The sequence below is a fragment of the Molothrus aeneus genome, chromosome 8 (assembly GCF_037042795.1).
Source record: "Molothrus aeneus isolate 106 chromosome 8, BPBGC_Maene_1.0, whole genome shotgun sequence".
NCBI lineage: Eukaryota > Metazoa > Chordata > Aves > Passeriformes > Icteridae > Molothrus > Molothrus aeneus.
The window spans coordinates 11,903,775-11,918,195 of NC_089653.1; the positions used below are offsets into that span (position 1 = coordinate 11,903,775).

Sequence of the window (14,421 nt, forward strand, 5' to 3'; positions counted from 1 at the left end):
CAATACCTGGCGGGCTTGATAATATTCCCTTAGCAGATGGTCTCTCTGGATGATAGCTTCTGTTCTCTCTTTCCTGGCAACATCTCTTTCTTCCTTCACTGTCTCTATATCCTTGCAAGCTTGATCAAGTTCCTTCTGGGCCTCGGCTTTGTCCTTCACTTCATGACAGTATTTTTCCAGTAACTCATTCCTCTCACAAATCGCTCGATCTCTTTCCACTAGAGCAGAGTTTAGCTCCTAAAACAAGATCCATTGTTTGTAGTAGGTTAAGTTCAGAAGGAAATAGTTCATCTTTCCAATTGAATACATGTCATGACACCTTGAAAGCCTAGAGAGTTTACCACTAATGTTCTGAAAAATGGGGGCAGATCACATTACATACAAGTAAGTACTAGCAAAGAATATTGAATGTGGTATTAAAAAATATCACACCATCACATGAGCACAGTGCTTTGTCAGAAGTAAGCAAGACTCTGGGAGCACTGATAGCTTTGAGGAACCTAAATGAGAAAAGGTTATTATTCCGACAGACTTGGTGTTTTTTAAAAAAAATTGTTGTTAAATATGTCAAAGGGTAAGAATATATCACAAATATTTTTAAATAACAACTGCTTCAGTTTTACAGGACTGAAATAATTTAGACAACTTAGCTACGTAAGCATCTTACAGCTGCTCTATAAATTTTAAAGGAACATTAAAGTTATATGCCATTAAGAGAGCAATGTGCTACAGAAGGTTGAAGATAAAACTACAATATTCTATAAAGTGGAATGACAGTACATCTTAAGTGTGGAATTCAACTGCATTGTAATAAAAAAGATAAGGCAAATGTAGTAGCATTCTAAAATAATATCGGCCCTTCTAAAATTATTTAAATTAGACTTCCCATTAGAAGAATGGGTCATTGAAACAATCCAATTTCACTACATTTTCAAGATGGCTCAGGTCTCTAGAAGCATTCAGTCTATGGCTACAAAGAAGTCCTCCTACACACAGGCACTCCTAGCTGGAAACTACTGATGTTTTGATTGCTAAAAGCTCACCAGAGACAGCTGGCATCTCAAAAGCAAAAGAAACAGTTGAGGTGCTTAAGGATAGAAAAACATTATGACACAAACTGATTTTCATTTTATTTTCTTCTACAGTTTGCAAAGAATAAAACTGAATATTTAAAGCACAGTTGACAATTGCATTTTGCTGTACTAAGAGAATTGTTTTTGAGATGTGCATCTAAGTAAGGCTAGTCAGACTTTTAACAATGACATGAAGGGTGCCATTTCTGCTGTAGAGTGTAGATGAGCACTGAATTAATGACTCACTCTGTAGGTGAATCTCAATTACCATAATGCCCAAGTGCTTTCAACACCAGTAAGACCTTCCTTGCTCAGTACCCCTGAAGAGAGAAAAACCCCTGAACTGTCTGTTGTTGCAGGCTAGTTTTAGTACTGAAACCACCATTTTGTACAGTTTAACTACAGATTGTATAAAATCTGCCTTCAAATGTGTGTATAAAACTTCCACAATAATATTAAGTCTTTTTCCACAAGCAGCTGAGATGAAAGTCACCAAGGCTGAGGGAAAGCTCTCGGCAACACCGTCACTAAACAAGAATTTACAGTCCTTTAAAGTGCTCGGAAAAAATACACACTACCACAGTTTAATTCAGCATGCTCAGTATAAACCATCTGAGTAGGAGCAGCCATTGCCTCTGGTGGTCAGTGATAAAAGTTCACCTCTGTCTTTTTCCTAGGACATTTGCACAAAACCACAACTACACAGCACAGGGGAATGCACCATTTGGCACTGACGAGAACAGCTTCTGTTTGGTAACAGTAGAGCAGTTTGAGTTGAATGATTCTGAGTTTGTGAATTATTTTTATATTTTAAGGAAGTTCTCACATCTGAATATAACATAAGGACAAACTATAACAGATCTGTTAAACTGAGGGGAAAACTGACTACCAATGAAATGAAACATAACATTCTAAGTATTTGCCAGAGTAAAAGATTATGCTAAACAAAAAAACACCATTTTTGTTGGAAAAAACCCCCACCATTTTGGAGAAAAGAGAGGGGGAAATCTCTAACATCCAATCCCTGGCTTTGAATGGGTGAGTTCATGAGACCTTAATCCAAAATTGTCCATTACTGGAAAAATACTGAGATTTCTCCTATAATTTATAAATACCAAATTTGTACATTTTAGATGTCTATTAAACCAATAAGTTTGGGCATGTGTTACTAATAAAAGCTTATATGTCTAACTTGGAAATTAACTCTGTGATCTCAGCAGTAGCTGCTCAGATATAATGTTTAAAAAAAAAAATCAACCTCTTCTCCATTTCAGTTGCTTTACAATTTCTCTAGGACACCAAAGATGCACTAGAAAACACAAGCTTCAGGGGAGAAACTACATTTAAAATTACCTAAATGAGTTCAGTGCTGTTTTAAGCAATCAATGAGCACTACATTATAGAGCACTTCGAGGTGCCATGTATCACAGGAAAAGTGAAAGCCACTATGTTGCCTTTTCAAAGAGCACCAGAACAACTATGCACTGAGAGGGCAATCCCACTTACAGGGGATGCATTTCAGGATACCATTTCAAGTCAATTGATGCATTGATTGATACATTTTTTTAATATTTCAAACATTTTCCTGGGAAGAGTCATGGCTACAGGAAAGAAAAACAGGAATAAGAAGACAACTCAAGGATGGCTATTTTACACCTTTCAGAATATTACAGCAGCAGTTATTTCTGATTTCTGAAGGGCCAGTTCTGGGAGTGAAGAAAAGTACATGTCTCTGCCTTGCCAGCACCACACTCCCCAGGCCTAGACTCTTGCTGGTTCTTGTTCAAACACCCCTTTAAGTCAATACCCCTGCATTTAAAACTTTAATTCCCTATCCCTTAAGGCAGTTTGGCCAATTACTCATAGTGCCAGAATGGCAGATATAACAAACTGGAACAGAACAACTAAATGTGGCTATTTCTGTGAATATTCCTAACCTACTCAGATCCCACTGAAATCAAGAAATGTTTTGATTGGCTTAAATGCTTTGATGAAAGTAGAAGAGGTATGAAACATATTAAAACCTCACTCACTGTAGAGCTGAATTACTGAGCTGACAAATATGCAGGGCTGGAAAATATGACTTCTTAAAACCAGAATTTAGTCATACTTAGAAGCTTTGATGCCACATGTCAGAGTTCACTTATGTTCCTCAAAAAATAGTGTTATTTATTTAAAAGAAAGCTCCACCTTTAATTTTTTGTAAGAATATTTTGTTCAGATGTAATGCTATGAAAAGACTAAAATAAGATTTATAGGCAATGGAATACATTTACTTGTATCTATTTCATGCTGAATTAAGTATTTGTAAACCAAATAGTAAAGTGAATGGATGTCAGCAGAAATGAAACTGAGCAGCAAATTGTTCTGCAAATCATAACAGCTTCATTCTGACATGGCTGTTAAACAAGCATTTCAAGAACATATTGTAAAGTTCTGGTTTTACACACTTTAAGATATGCTTAAATTCTAAAGAAAAAAAATCTTGAAAATATCCCCTTTAACTTAGAGGCAGTAGAAGGGCAAATGAGTAAGAACATGCATGTCAGCACAGGCTTGGCCTAAGCATTGGAGATGACTTGATCATGTACTGTTTTAAGCCACAGCAGATAGTATCCAGTGGCTCCTGTAGAGGTTAAAAGTTTAAAATAATGGATATTTAGAGCTATATTATTATAGAAAGTATTACTTAAGAAGATATAAAATACTAACACAGCAAAGGAAAGGATTTATAATATGCAGGACAGAATTAAGTGTATAGCAAATTTCAGCTGGCAGGTACTTTGTTCAAACATAGAAATTGACAGTAAAAGGTATGGAATAGGAAAACATCAGAACACAACTTCCTCTTTGCAGTGGATTCCTGTTTTCCAATAATCAGTTACACATTCCTGGTTCCAGCATCAACAGCATACACTCATTTCCCTTCCCCACTAAAACAACAGCTTAGTACCTGTCTCAAAGCTTCCATCTCTTCACTGGCCACTCGCTTCTCAGAAGAAGTGTTCTTCAGCTTGGACTCGGCAAGCTCCAGTTCTGTTTGCAGCTTATCCACCTCTTTGATTACTTGATCTCTCTCACTCATTATGAGGCGGTACTCATTGAAAACCGAATCCCTCTCTTCCTTGTATTTTTCTGCATCCTTGGCTGCTTTCAGCTGCATTGTTTTGAACCTTGTCACCTCTGACTGTAATCGCTCCATCTCTCTCTGCAACTCTTTGTTCTGTGCTGTGGCATTGCTTAATTCCTGCTGTACTGATTCAAACCTGAAAACAAGCAGAAACACCAGTAAGACTCTTGTTACTCATTTTCAGACATTAAGGATTTGGCTGGGCAACCAAATGTATCCAAGGGTAAAACATACCACCCACAGAGGACTTGTTAGAAAATGTATTCTCTGTGCTGCAAAATAACCACTGCTTTAGGAATGTTAGTGAACCTTAAGAAATATTACAAACCTCTTTAAGGATTGAACCATAACAAATATTAAGAACCATTTACAAATGTGGAGAAAACCATTTTTGCCTTTGGTCTGTGGGAGTTGTGTATCACCTCTAAGAGTCAATGAAACTATTCTTAACACACCCATGGATGCTCTCTGCAGTCCTCGTGTGTGCTGATGTCCTTCCTGGCCCATATGGTTAACTGCGCAGGCTTGGTGCCAAGGAGCAGAGAGGGGCTAAGTGTGCTATGGGCGTCTGTGCCCTTGTATTTTAACACATGTGCTGCTCATAGCAGCTCCTTCTCAGTGAAGCAAGACTCCCAAACACCTGCAGCCAGACAATTCTGCTGCCTCCCAAAGCCCTGTCTCACAGGCCCCCACAGTCTGTAATTCTAACACCATGAAAAGTTCACTTCGGCTTGAGATGATCTTCATTTGCAAAACCTTTAGAAATTATATTCCCTTATTTATTTGCTTTTAGTATTTAAATAAGGAGATATATATATAGAAGCTTGCCATGAATTAAAGAATTTGTCTGCAGAAAAGTCTGAGGTTTAACAAAAATCTGGTTATATTTGACTCTTGTATTTACAACTAAACATAGGTTGAAAAGCAGAGTAACCCTTTCTCACAGAAGCTAAACAATGGTTAAAATTCCTCATACAAATCCAAAACTGTATTATTAACTGTAACTTAATTATTAACTGTATATTTCTTAAGAAAATGCACCATTTCTCCAAATTAGCATCCCCATCACACATTCTAGAACCTTCCAGAAAACTTTATACAAATACACATGCTTACTCATCACAGCAAGATTACATACATCAAAAGAAAATTTGAGAAAAAAGATTAGAAAGCTATTTGTGATTCTAGCACAATGGAACTAAGATGCTGCATTAGCATTGTTAAGTCAAAAGTATGAAAATCCGTTTATACCTCCTAAGAGAGGATGAATATTGCTGCTGGAAATGAATTGCTGTGTCCCTTTGCTTCATGACCATGTCAATCTGTTTCTGCAGACGTCTGTTCTCCTCCTCAGCCTGTTCCAGGCGGCTCAGGTCTGTGTTGTGGCTCGCAATCTTCTCGTTGTACCGTTTCCTCAGGGCGTCGTAGTCCTTCTTCACTCCCTCCAGCTTGTCCATGGCCGTGTCATAAAGTTTATTTAGTATCTCTGATGATCCATTTTGCTTCATAACCTTAAAAAAAATGCCAGAAGGTCTATCAATAACCTTTACTGTTAATCAGTTCAAGAAATTTGATTTAAAATGTATACATAAGAAAGCAAATTAGAACAAAAATATATAGAATTAGAAACCAAATTAGAACAAAAATATAGATAATAATTTCAGTAATCATTCTTTTTAATGACTAAGGAAAGACTGAACTTCTTTTAAGTGCCACTGTTACTCTAAGTATTATTACATCTGCTTTCTGTTGAGCTAAAAGTCTGCTTTATCCCAAGGGCACAAGTGTATGAAAATCTCTCTTATGACAATTGTTATGAACCTTTTAAACCCAAGCTGTTTTTGAAGAACTTGTAGTTTTAACAAGAAGTAATTGCTACTTGATCACCAAGATGATAGTGGTAATTTAGGAGATGTCCACAAGGTGGCATTCATGATAGTTTGCCTGTACTCTCTGAATGAATTAAATAATTAAAAGTGTAATGAAAATAAGATCTACCCAAAATATGTTATACACTCGGGCATATTATTTTAATATTCATATAATATTTCATCTGAGAACTTCCCACAGAGGTTTGTGTTTCAAAAAAGCATACATAAAATATGAACAGGAAGAGAAAAATCCATTTAAACATGAATAAAGCCTGACCTGAATCTTAGTTTTAAATTAATTTACATCAACATAGGAATCTTGCTGTAAATTGCAACACTGATGATACATGACCAGCAGCAACATAAGAAAGTCCTAATGAGTGTCAGCAAATCTAGTCCTTGTTCATTCTCAAAAGGCAAAAAAATGCCTGAAATAAAGCAGTAAGCCTTTTTTTAAAATGGATTTTGTCTTTTAAATTCAAATCTGGCCCTGATGGAGCAGTGGGAAGAACCAGGAATGCTCTATATAGAGAGGTGCCAGGAATTATATAATACTAACATTAGCCTACAGAGGTATGTCCCTAACTATCCGAAAATAAAAAAAGTATTAAAGAACTGGAAGGAAGACAGAAGAAAATATGAGCACAGTAAAAATTTAAAACCCAACATGCAGCAGCTATCCTGCACAACTGGGCTCCTCATCTTTTGTGTCATATTCAAGTAAGGACCAGCTCCTGAACATGGATGAACCTGGAGGCCTGCAGACCAGAAGGGAAGGGGAGAGCAAGAGGCTGCCCACTCTTCACTGCCCAGAGGTGAAGGCTCACAACTGCCACTGCTCATAAACTACTTGGTTACACAGGCAAGATAACACAACAGAGACCAAAGTTCTGCAGCCTGACACTGCTCTCCTTTAACTAACCAGGATATATAAAAGTGGCCCTGGAACACAACTGCACTTGGGCTATTTCCACACATATCCAAATCCTCAATGGACTCAGCAGCACAGCCTGCACAAAGCTGGACACATGATTAGCCAGCATGCTTCAGTGAACCACTTCAGATAAGCTGAACACGTGGTAAACTGTAGGCATACGTAAAATGCAAATACATAGACTTAAACCCACTCAAGAAAGCCATTTCCTGAAGACTACTTCCCAAATGAGTTTAAGAACACCTTTGACAACAAATTATTTAGGAATCCAAACAAAACACTTTTCACTATCTAAAGCATATACGGAATGCATTTATGTTGAAAACACACTAAATAATTAAAGAAGAACTAATACATGAGAAACTTGATGGAATTCAGCCTAAACTTGCTAACACAGACCTGCCAAAGGAAGATGGAGGCACCAGTGCATTAAACATCTCCCATTCAAAATCCCAGTGAAAGAAAGTAAATAGTCCCAGCTGGCCCAAGGAACACAGCCATGGCAACATGAAACTCCATATGTGAGCAGCAGAAACTTAAGCTGGTCAGCTGCTACATAGCAAATCCATGACAATCCCACACAAAGAGTAATTTGATCAAAAGCTTTTGCTCTGAGGCTACCAAGATGTATTTTGTTATGGCCTGCCAACGAAACAACACGTCAGAGGGATCAACAGAGAGTAAGACTAATTCATATGAGAAATTACAGGGACAAGATAAGACTTTGGCACCCCTTCAAGACACCATGAATCACTCTGACAAGCTGAGAAATGGAGTTAGACGATTTTCTCACTAAGAGTCACATACATCATTTTCTTCAAAGGTTTAATCATGATGTTGACATAAGACTGGATTTCTTTAAATCAATCCTGACAATGATACATCAGCCTCTTTCTGTGCTTCCAGATAATTCCATGCTTCAGGACAGAATGGCAAAACAGAATAGCCTTCTCTCAGAGGTTTTGCATCCCTGCTTTGCAGACTGGGAAACTGAGGCACAGACTAATTATGCTATTTGTCCAGGCTGACACAGTAAATCATTTCTGCTATCTTCTGAACCGAGCCACTAAACAGTTCCGCACCAGAACTCGCAAGACAGCGTTAGAAAAATGGATAAAAAGGAAGAATCAATCTTCACTCCTCTTTGCACTATCTTCAAGCACCTCCTAAAGTACCACTCAGCACACCCAGCTTGATTTGACCTTTGCCCTTCCTGCCCTAGCAAATAATTATTTTGGCTTGCATAGATTTTGCTTCTGAAGCCTAATGTTTGACTTGCAAGTTTGCCCTGTGAATCAGCCTACACACAGTGAACCCAGATCCTCTGTTTAACCATTCCACATGCTACTGTAACAATTCCCTAAATGAACAGACTTTTTCCTAGGTGAACAGGGGACCTGATACAACCTGTTGCTCCTTAGCATTACTCTTTTTTTTCAGAATATGTAAATAACACTGACCTGGAAACAGTCTGTGATACAAAGTTCTGAAATGTCCAACCCTTCCAGTCCTGAAAATTTTGTCTCTTTTTGTTTCAAGTTCAAAAACATGAACCAACCTTTTGTGATTCTTCACAAAAAAATCAACAACAAACATTGTATGCAAGCTTAAGTAAACCCTGTCCCATAAAATACTGTAGTAAAACAGTCATCTTTCTAATCACTTTGCAACTTTAAGTTGAATTTCTGATGCCTTTCTACCCATTTTAAAAAATATCATGCAAATACCATCTTCATGTACACTTCTCCATCTCTGCATTTAAATACACTTTTTTTTTCCAGTTAGACAAAATCAATTAGTAATCAAGATGTCATTGTCTCCCCAATACTGTACAAGGCAAGGAGGCTGTTTGGGACCCAGTAAGACACTCTAAAGGCAGCAAAGCTGCACAATCCCATTTCTCTATGGAAGGAAGAAGCCAAGATCTCTTCCAGCACACACCCTGCAGGCTGTGGCTCACCTGCTGCTGCTGGCTGCGCAGGTCTGTTATCTCCTTCTGATCCTCATCATGGAGCCTCTTCATCTCCTCACAGGACTGCTGCAGGTGGTTGTGCTCCCTCACCAGCTGTGTGTTCTTCCTCTTCAGGGTGTCCATGTCCTCCTTCAGCTGGGACTGGTCGCTCAGCAGCCGGCTGTGCAGCGTGCTGTCAGGGCACACACAAAACACTCTTAGAGGCCAACTTGCAAGGACAAAGTCCTGGAGTAACTCATCTCAAGCATGAGTTTCCTACCAAGAAAGCAGGTCAAACTAACTCAGTTCTGCATATTTGTGCATTCCAAGCACCAGGAAAAAAAAAACAAAACCAAAACGAGAAACCAACAGGGGCTTAAGTGTGAAAACACACAGACATACACAGCACCCTTAAACCTCATCAGAAGAGATGATGGATTTATGCCACCTGTCAATGCCATTTCATAGGCATTAAAAGCAGGCAGACAAACACAAATAGCATAATATGATGATTCTTGAGATAATAGCCATTATCCCACCAATCATTTCCACTTTGTCTTGAGCTCCTCAGCTGAACAGCAGCTAAACAAAACACAGATGAAAAAGACAAAAATCTCCTTGTGTGCTACTATTTGAAAAACAAAAAACCCATCAAATTATCAAAAAAAAAACCTCCACAGCCAAGAAAATCATAATGTGTATGTTTCAATTACACTCAAGATAAAAATTTCCTCCAAAGTTCATTATGCCAGCTATAATTATTGAAATAAATACACTCTCACTTAAACAACTGAGAGCCACATGAGGAGGCTATCATCCAGATTAAAATTCAAGCTACAAGCCTAAAATTAGACTAAAGCAATGCTGAAAAACAGCAGATAAGTCAACTGAATGTATTTTACTACTACAGATCAAAACTTAAGTTTAGAATACTGACAAGTATTTCTATTGTTGAAACAGAATGATTCTACTTAAACTCTCCTACTTGCTGGCAAATATTGAAATATGTATTTATATATAAAAATTTGTGTTCCAAGATATGTTGCATTTCTTTCTTATGAAGTGAAATACCAATGCCCCCTGCATAGAATGACCAAAGCATTAAAAAAAATGCTTTAAAATTAGAACACCCTGCTAAAAAGAAAAAGAAAGGCATTTTCACAAATTATATTCCCAATTGTATTCCCACAATCAACCATATGTAATCTAGATTACTAATCTGCTGTCATTCAGATTGCAGTGCAAATGATAAAGTCTTTAGAAGGCAATAATTTTTTTTTTAAAGAACACAAAGGTTTAACAACTACTGCAGAAGAAAAGAACAGTTGAATTAAACCTGTGTTATAACTTAGACAGATCGTCACAAGAACTATCACAATCTAGTAAAAGAGAGTAAGAAATTCCATTTTCTTGGATTATATTCTGCTCTCTAGCTTGACTGTCAAACTGTTAGATTGCAACTTCAAATCAGTTATCAGGCTTCCTTTTTTGATCCCATGAACACACTGGAGATCCTATCTCAAACTCCTAAGAGTAAAACAGGCAGTCCATACTTGATAATTTCAAACAGGCCAGAAATGTTTTATCTGATGGATTTTATCTATCTTGCCGTTTAAGTGGAAAAACAGCATTAAAAAAATCAATTGATTACCACATTCTAATACTGTTTAATAGGGCACAGACTGGTAAACTCTTACCTTGCACAGGTTTACTAGTACTTACTGATAAAAGTCTGCCTCTTTTGCTGCTTCTTCACACCTTTTCAGTGTCTTGGTGTGCTGATTCTGCAGAGACTGTAGGTCTGACATGGCCTTCATACACTGAATCTTCAGCCTTTCATAATCATGATTTGGTTTTGGACTAGGCCTAGCATAGAAAAAGAAAATGGGGTCAAACATCAGGTACTAAAGTGAATGGAAAGCCTGGGAAATTATTATCCAATAAAAGTGTTATCACACAACTGTTGACACTTATGTTATAACATGCGTTAATTTAAACATTGACCAATTCCCTTTAAGATGGAGCCACTAATAAAAAGTCAGTGACTTGAACTTACATTAATTTTCTATTGCAATGTAACATCCCATAATGGGATGATGCTGTCTAATTATCACTAACGTGGCCAAAAATACTGAACCTGCATGTTCCTCTCCTCTGAGCAGCAACACCAGCACAGAACAGAACTTGCACTGGTACAAGAATGAGTCCATCACAGCACACTTGGCTTCCTTGGGCCGCCACATTCAAGTGGCAGTGACAAAGCCCAGACCTGCAGGGAGGGCAGGGCTGGAAGAGGCTGCCCAAGTCAGCTGGGCATGAATGGAGACCTGGGCTAAACAAAGCTTCCCAAAGGCAGCATCTAGAGGACCTGTCTTTAACTCCCTAGGAAGGGCAGTTAGACTTGAGACAAAGACTTCCAATGGAATACCAAACACACACATCTGTGCTGGCAGAGTTTGACAAAGTCATCGTGCTGAATTACACACCTGTTTGTGTGCTACCATATTATTTTAAGCTACTATAAACAATGGGAAAATATGTCAGTGTCTACCACACATTTCTATAAGATAATTATTTGAACAAAATTTGGGTTATTAGAAATCTCCAACACAATATAATCTCCAAGAAGCATTTTTCAAAATAAATGCCAAAATCTATAAAAAAATTTTTTTTACTCAAATTTCTTTAGGATGATTGGGAGAGCAATTTTCTAAAACAATCTATATGGTCAAGCAATTGACAGCATAGATTATGTATAGAATGTACAGTACTTGTACATGACACCTTTTTTGTAGATTAGAATTAGTTAGATTTGTATATATGCTAGAAACTAAATTAGCAGGATTATATCTTCTTGCTTTGTAGCACTAAGCTTCTAAGAGACTCTGAATTGAATTGTCGCTCCTCTGTACAGTCACAGGATTTTTCACACCATTGAATTTTCTAGTTTCAAAATGAAGCTTCTGACATCTGTCCCTGTATCATCTCCCGAGTCTCCTATAACCCCACAGGCAATGAGAAAAAAAACCAAGCAAACCATCAAAAGAGGAAACTAATGCCTCCAAAAGAAAACAATTGCTTTCTAATTCAACTCTGCTTGTTCTCATATCAGATTTGCCCCATTGCTGCACAGATCACTCTTCCGCCCTCAAACCTCAAACTCCTCCAAATGGCTTCTCTGTAAGCACAGCCTGAAAAGCAATCAGAATTTTCTTTGCCTCATATAAAAACCAGCAACATGGATTCTGGAACTGAAATGCAGCTGGCAATTGAATCAAAATGAAAGTGGTTTTGCACTACTGAAGTGGTAACAGTTGTTAGAAAAATAATAATAATAAAAAATTAAAACCTAAAAAAAGAAATGCCAGCCACATCTGGTTCACAGATTTTCTGGAGATGTGCGTATGATATAAGGTACTTTTTGGCAACTCAGCTGCATATGGGTTATTGAATAGTGAGGCCTTCAAATGTAATTCCTCCTTTTCTCCTTTCTCTAGAGAAGCGCTTCTGGGGAAAAACAAAACAAAAACTCCTTCCTTGATTAAAAACTTTACCAACAATTAAAATCCAAAATCACATAAAACAATCAAATGTTCAAGTCTTGCCTACAGGGGTGTCTTTTATGGTATTTTTAGATTCATTCTTGATGGGTATCAAAAAGAGTACGTTACTCACACAGTATTACAGATATCACTGCAACTAGTGAAGGGTTATTCTTTTAAAATACAGATGTAGTTAGCATAAGTTAAACTTGATTTGCAATGTTTACACCCTTGACAGAATCACTAAAACCCAAGTTATTGATTTAAATTAGACCTCAGGGTGAAATTATTGAAAATAAATACCATCTGTCCACCACAGTCTTAAATGACAGCATTAATTGGAGTACAGTTTTACTCTCAGCTGTGACATTAAGCTTACTGCAACCTATTAACTGTTGATGTCCATATAAAACTATTAGGCCAGTCTGAAAGCTATGATGAAACTTGTTCTACAAGTCTAACATCCATCATGTGTGTTTCATGTGTTGTTGAAGTAACACTGACATTATTTTTAAAAAAAACCAACCAAACAAAAATCCACAACCAAAACCAACCAACCAATGCCCAAACCAACATTAACAACCCAACAAACCACCTATGAACATATGGAGACCATGAAGGTAACTACACAAGTTAGCCAACCTACACAGCAAGGAAAGACCAACAACGCCACCAACAACATTCTGCATTCTACCTCACATACAAGAAATAAAAACCACATGGATATCCTAGGCCATATGTTCCACACTGCTGTTCCAAGGCTTTATGTCTCAGCAAGAAAAACAGGAATAAGAGAAGAAATATTGGTGAGAAGAAGAAATATTGGTGAGAAAAATCAAAACTGCTGCAAGACAACAGTCAATTCAACTGCATGTAGTGGCTGACTCTTGTATAAGAAAGAGCACCAGAATTTTATGCTAAAATGCCCCACAAAATACTAAAAGTTACAATTTCAATAAAGGACAAGTATTACTTTGGAAGTACAAGTAACTACAAGTTACTACTTTGGAAGCTCTTGTTCAAACATGAACAAAATTTAAAATGCTAGTGTCAAAGGCCCAAAATCCTTCATGCTATAGTGGAATTACCCTGGCTGTAAAACAAGGCCACAGCAAGACTGACATTTACATATATCTGATGCTCACATAAAAGCTAATGCCAACCACAAGTCCAATTTTGTGGGCAATCCTACCTAACACCTTCTAAGGAGTTATCATTTACTAATGTAACTGCAACAATTATTATAGATAGCACACAAAACAGTCTCTTCTGAAACAATTTTCAGGGAATTTATTGGTGTTGTGGTTCTCTTCTACTGTTACTATTATGTGAGTAATAACAGCAGATTTAAGTCCATAAAGTGCAACTTGAGCATGCTAAATTACTTCATCCAACCTTCACCTAATCTCCAGCACACATGCACACATACAGTCACTGTCAATCCACAGGCACAACATGAGCAATCCTACTCCTGGCCAGCAGGATGGCACACGCTGATCTGATTCAGCACATCACAATCCACGGCTCTGGCACCTCTGCCACTGCTCCAGACTTAGTCAACATTTGCTTTGGAAAACAGCTCTCTGTTTTGCAACCTCCTCAGCCAGCACAGTCCAGACTGCAAATGTGCTGTGAGCTATTGTGAAGCACCCAAGGTGACGTGCCAAGGTCTGCCTCTGCACCACCTGTCTTTGGTATAGCCATAGTTACAGCAGCACACACAGCCAGGAAAATAAAGCCAGGGTAGTAAAACCACATCACCACCCACATCATCATCTCTCAGCTTTCACACTTCAGTATTAACATTTAACCAAGTGAGCTTGGACTCCTGGAGGGATGAAGATTAGTTTTATAAGAGGAAAGAATTCAAAAAGTAAAACAAATACCAGATTTCAAAAAACAGAAATGTGTATGCAGATG

At 37.7% G+C, this 14,421-nt stretch overlaps 1 protein-coding gene across 4 annotated transcripts in view; it reads right to left on the bottom strand.

Moving 5' to 3' along the window:
- Positions 1 to 14,421, bottom strand: part of DLG5 (discs large MAGUK scaffold protein 5) — a 97,151-nt gene that overhangs the window by 34,405 nt on the left and 48,325 nt on the right. For all 4 annotated transcript variants that reach the window (XM_066554344.1, XM_066554341.1, XM_066554342.1 and 1 more), the window contains exons 4-8: positions 10,682 to 10,825; positions 8,969 to 9,152; positions 5,455 to 5,714; positions 4,027 to 4,339; positions 7 to 237 (exon numbers count right to left, since the gene is read on the bottom strand). In XM_066554344.1, coding sequence (XP_066410441.1) covers positions 7 to 237; positions 4,027 to 4,339; positions 5,455 to 5,714; positions 8,969 to 9,152; positions 10,682 to 10,825 — 1,132 coding nt within the window. The remainder of the gene's footprint in view (positions 1 to 6; positions 238 to 4,026; positions 4,340 to 5,454; positions 5,715 to 8,968; positions 9,153 to 10,681; positions 10,826 to 14,421) is intronic.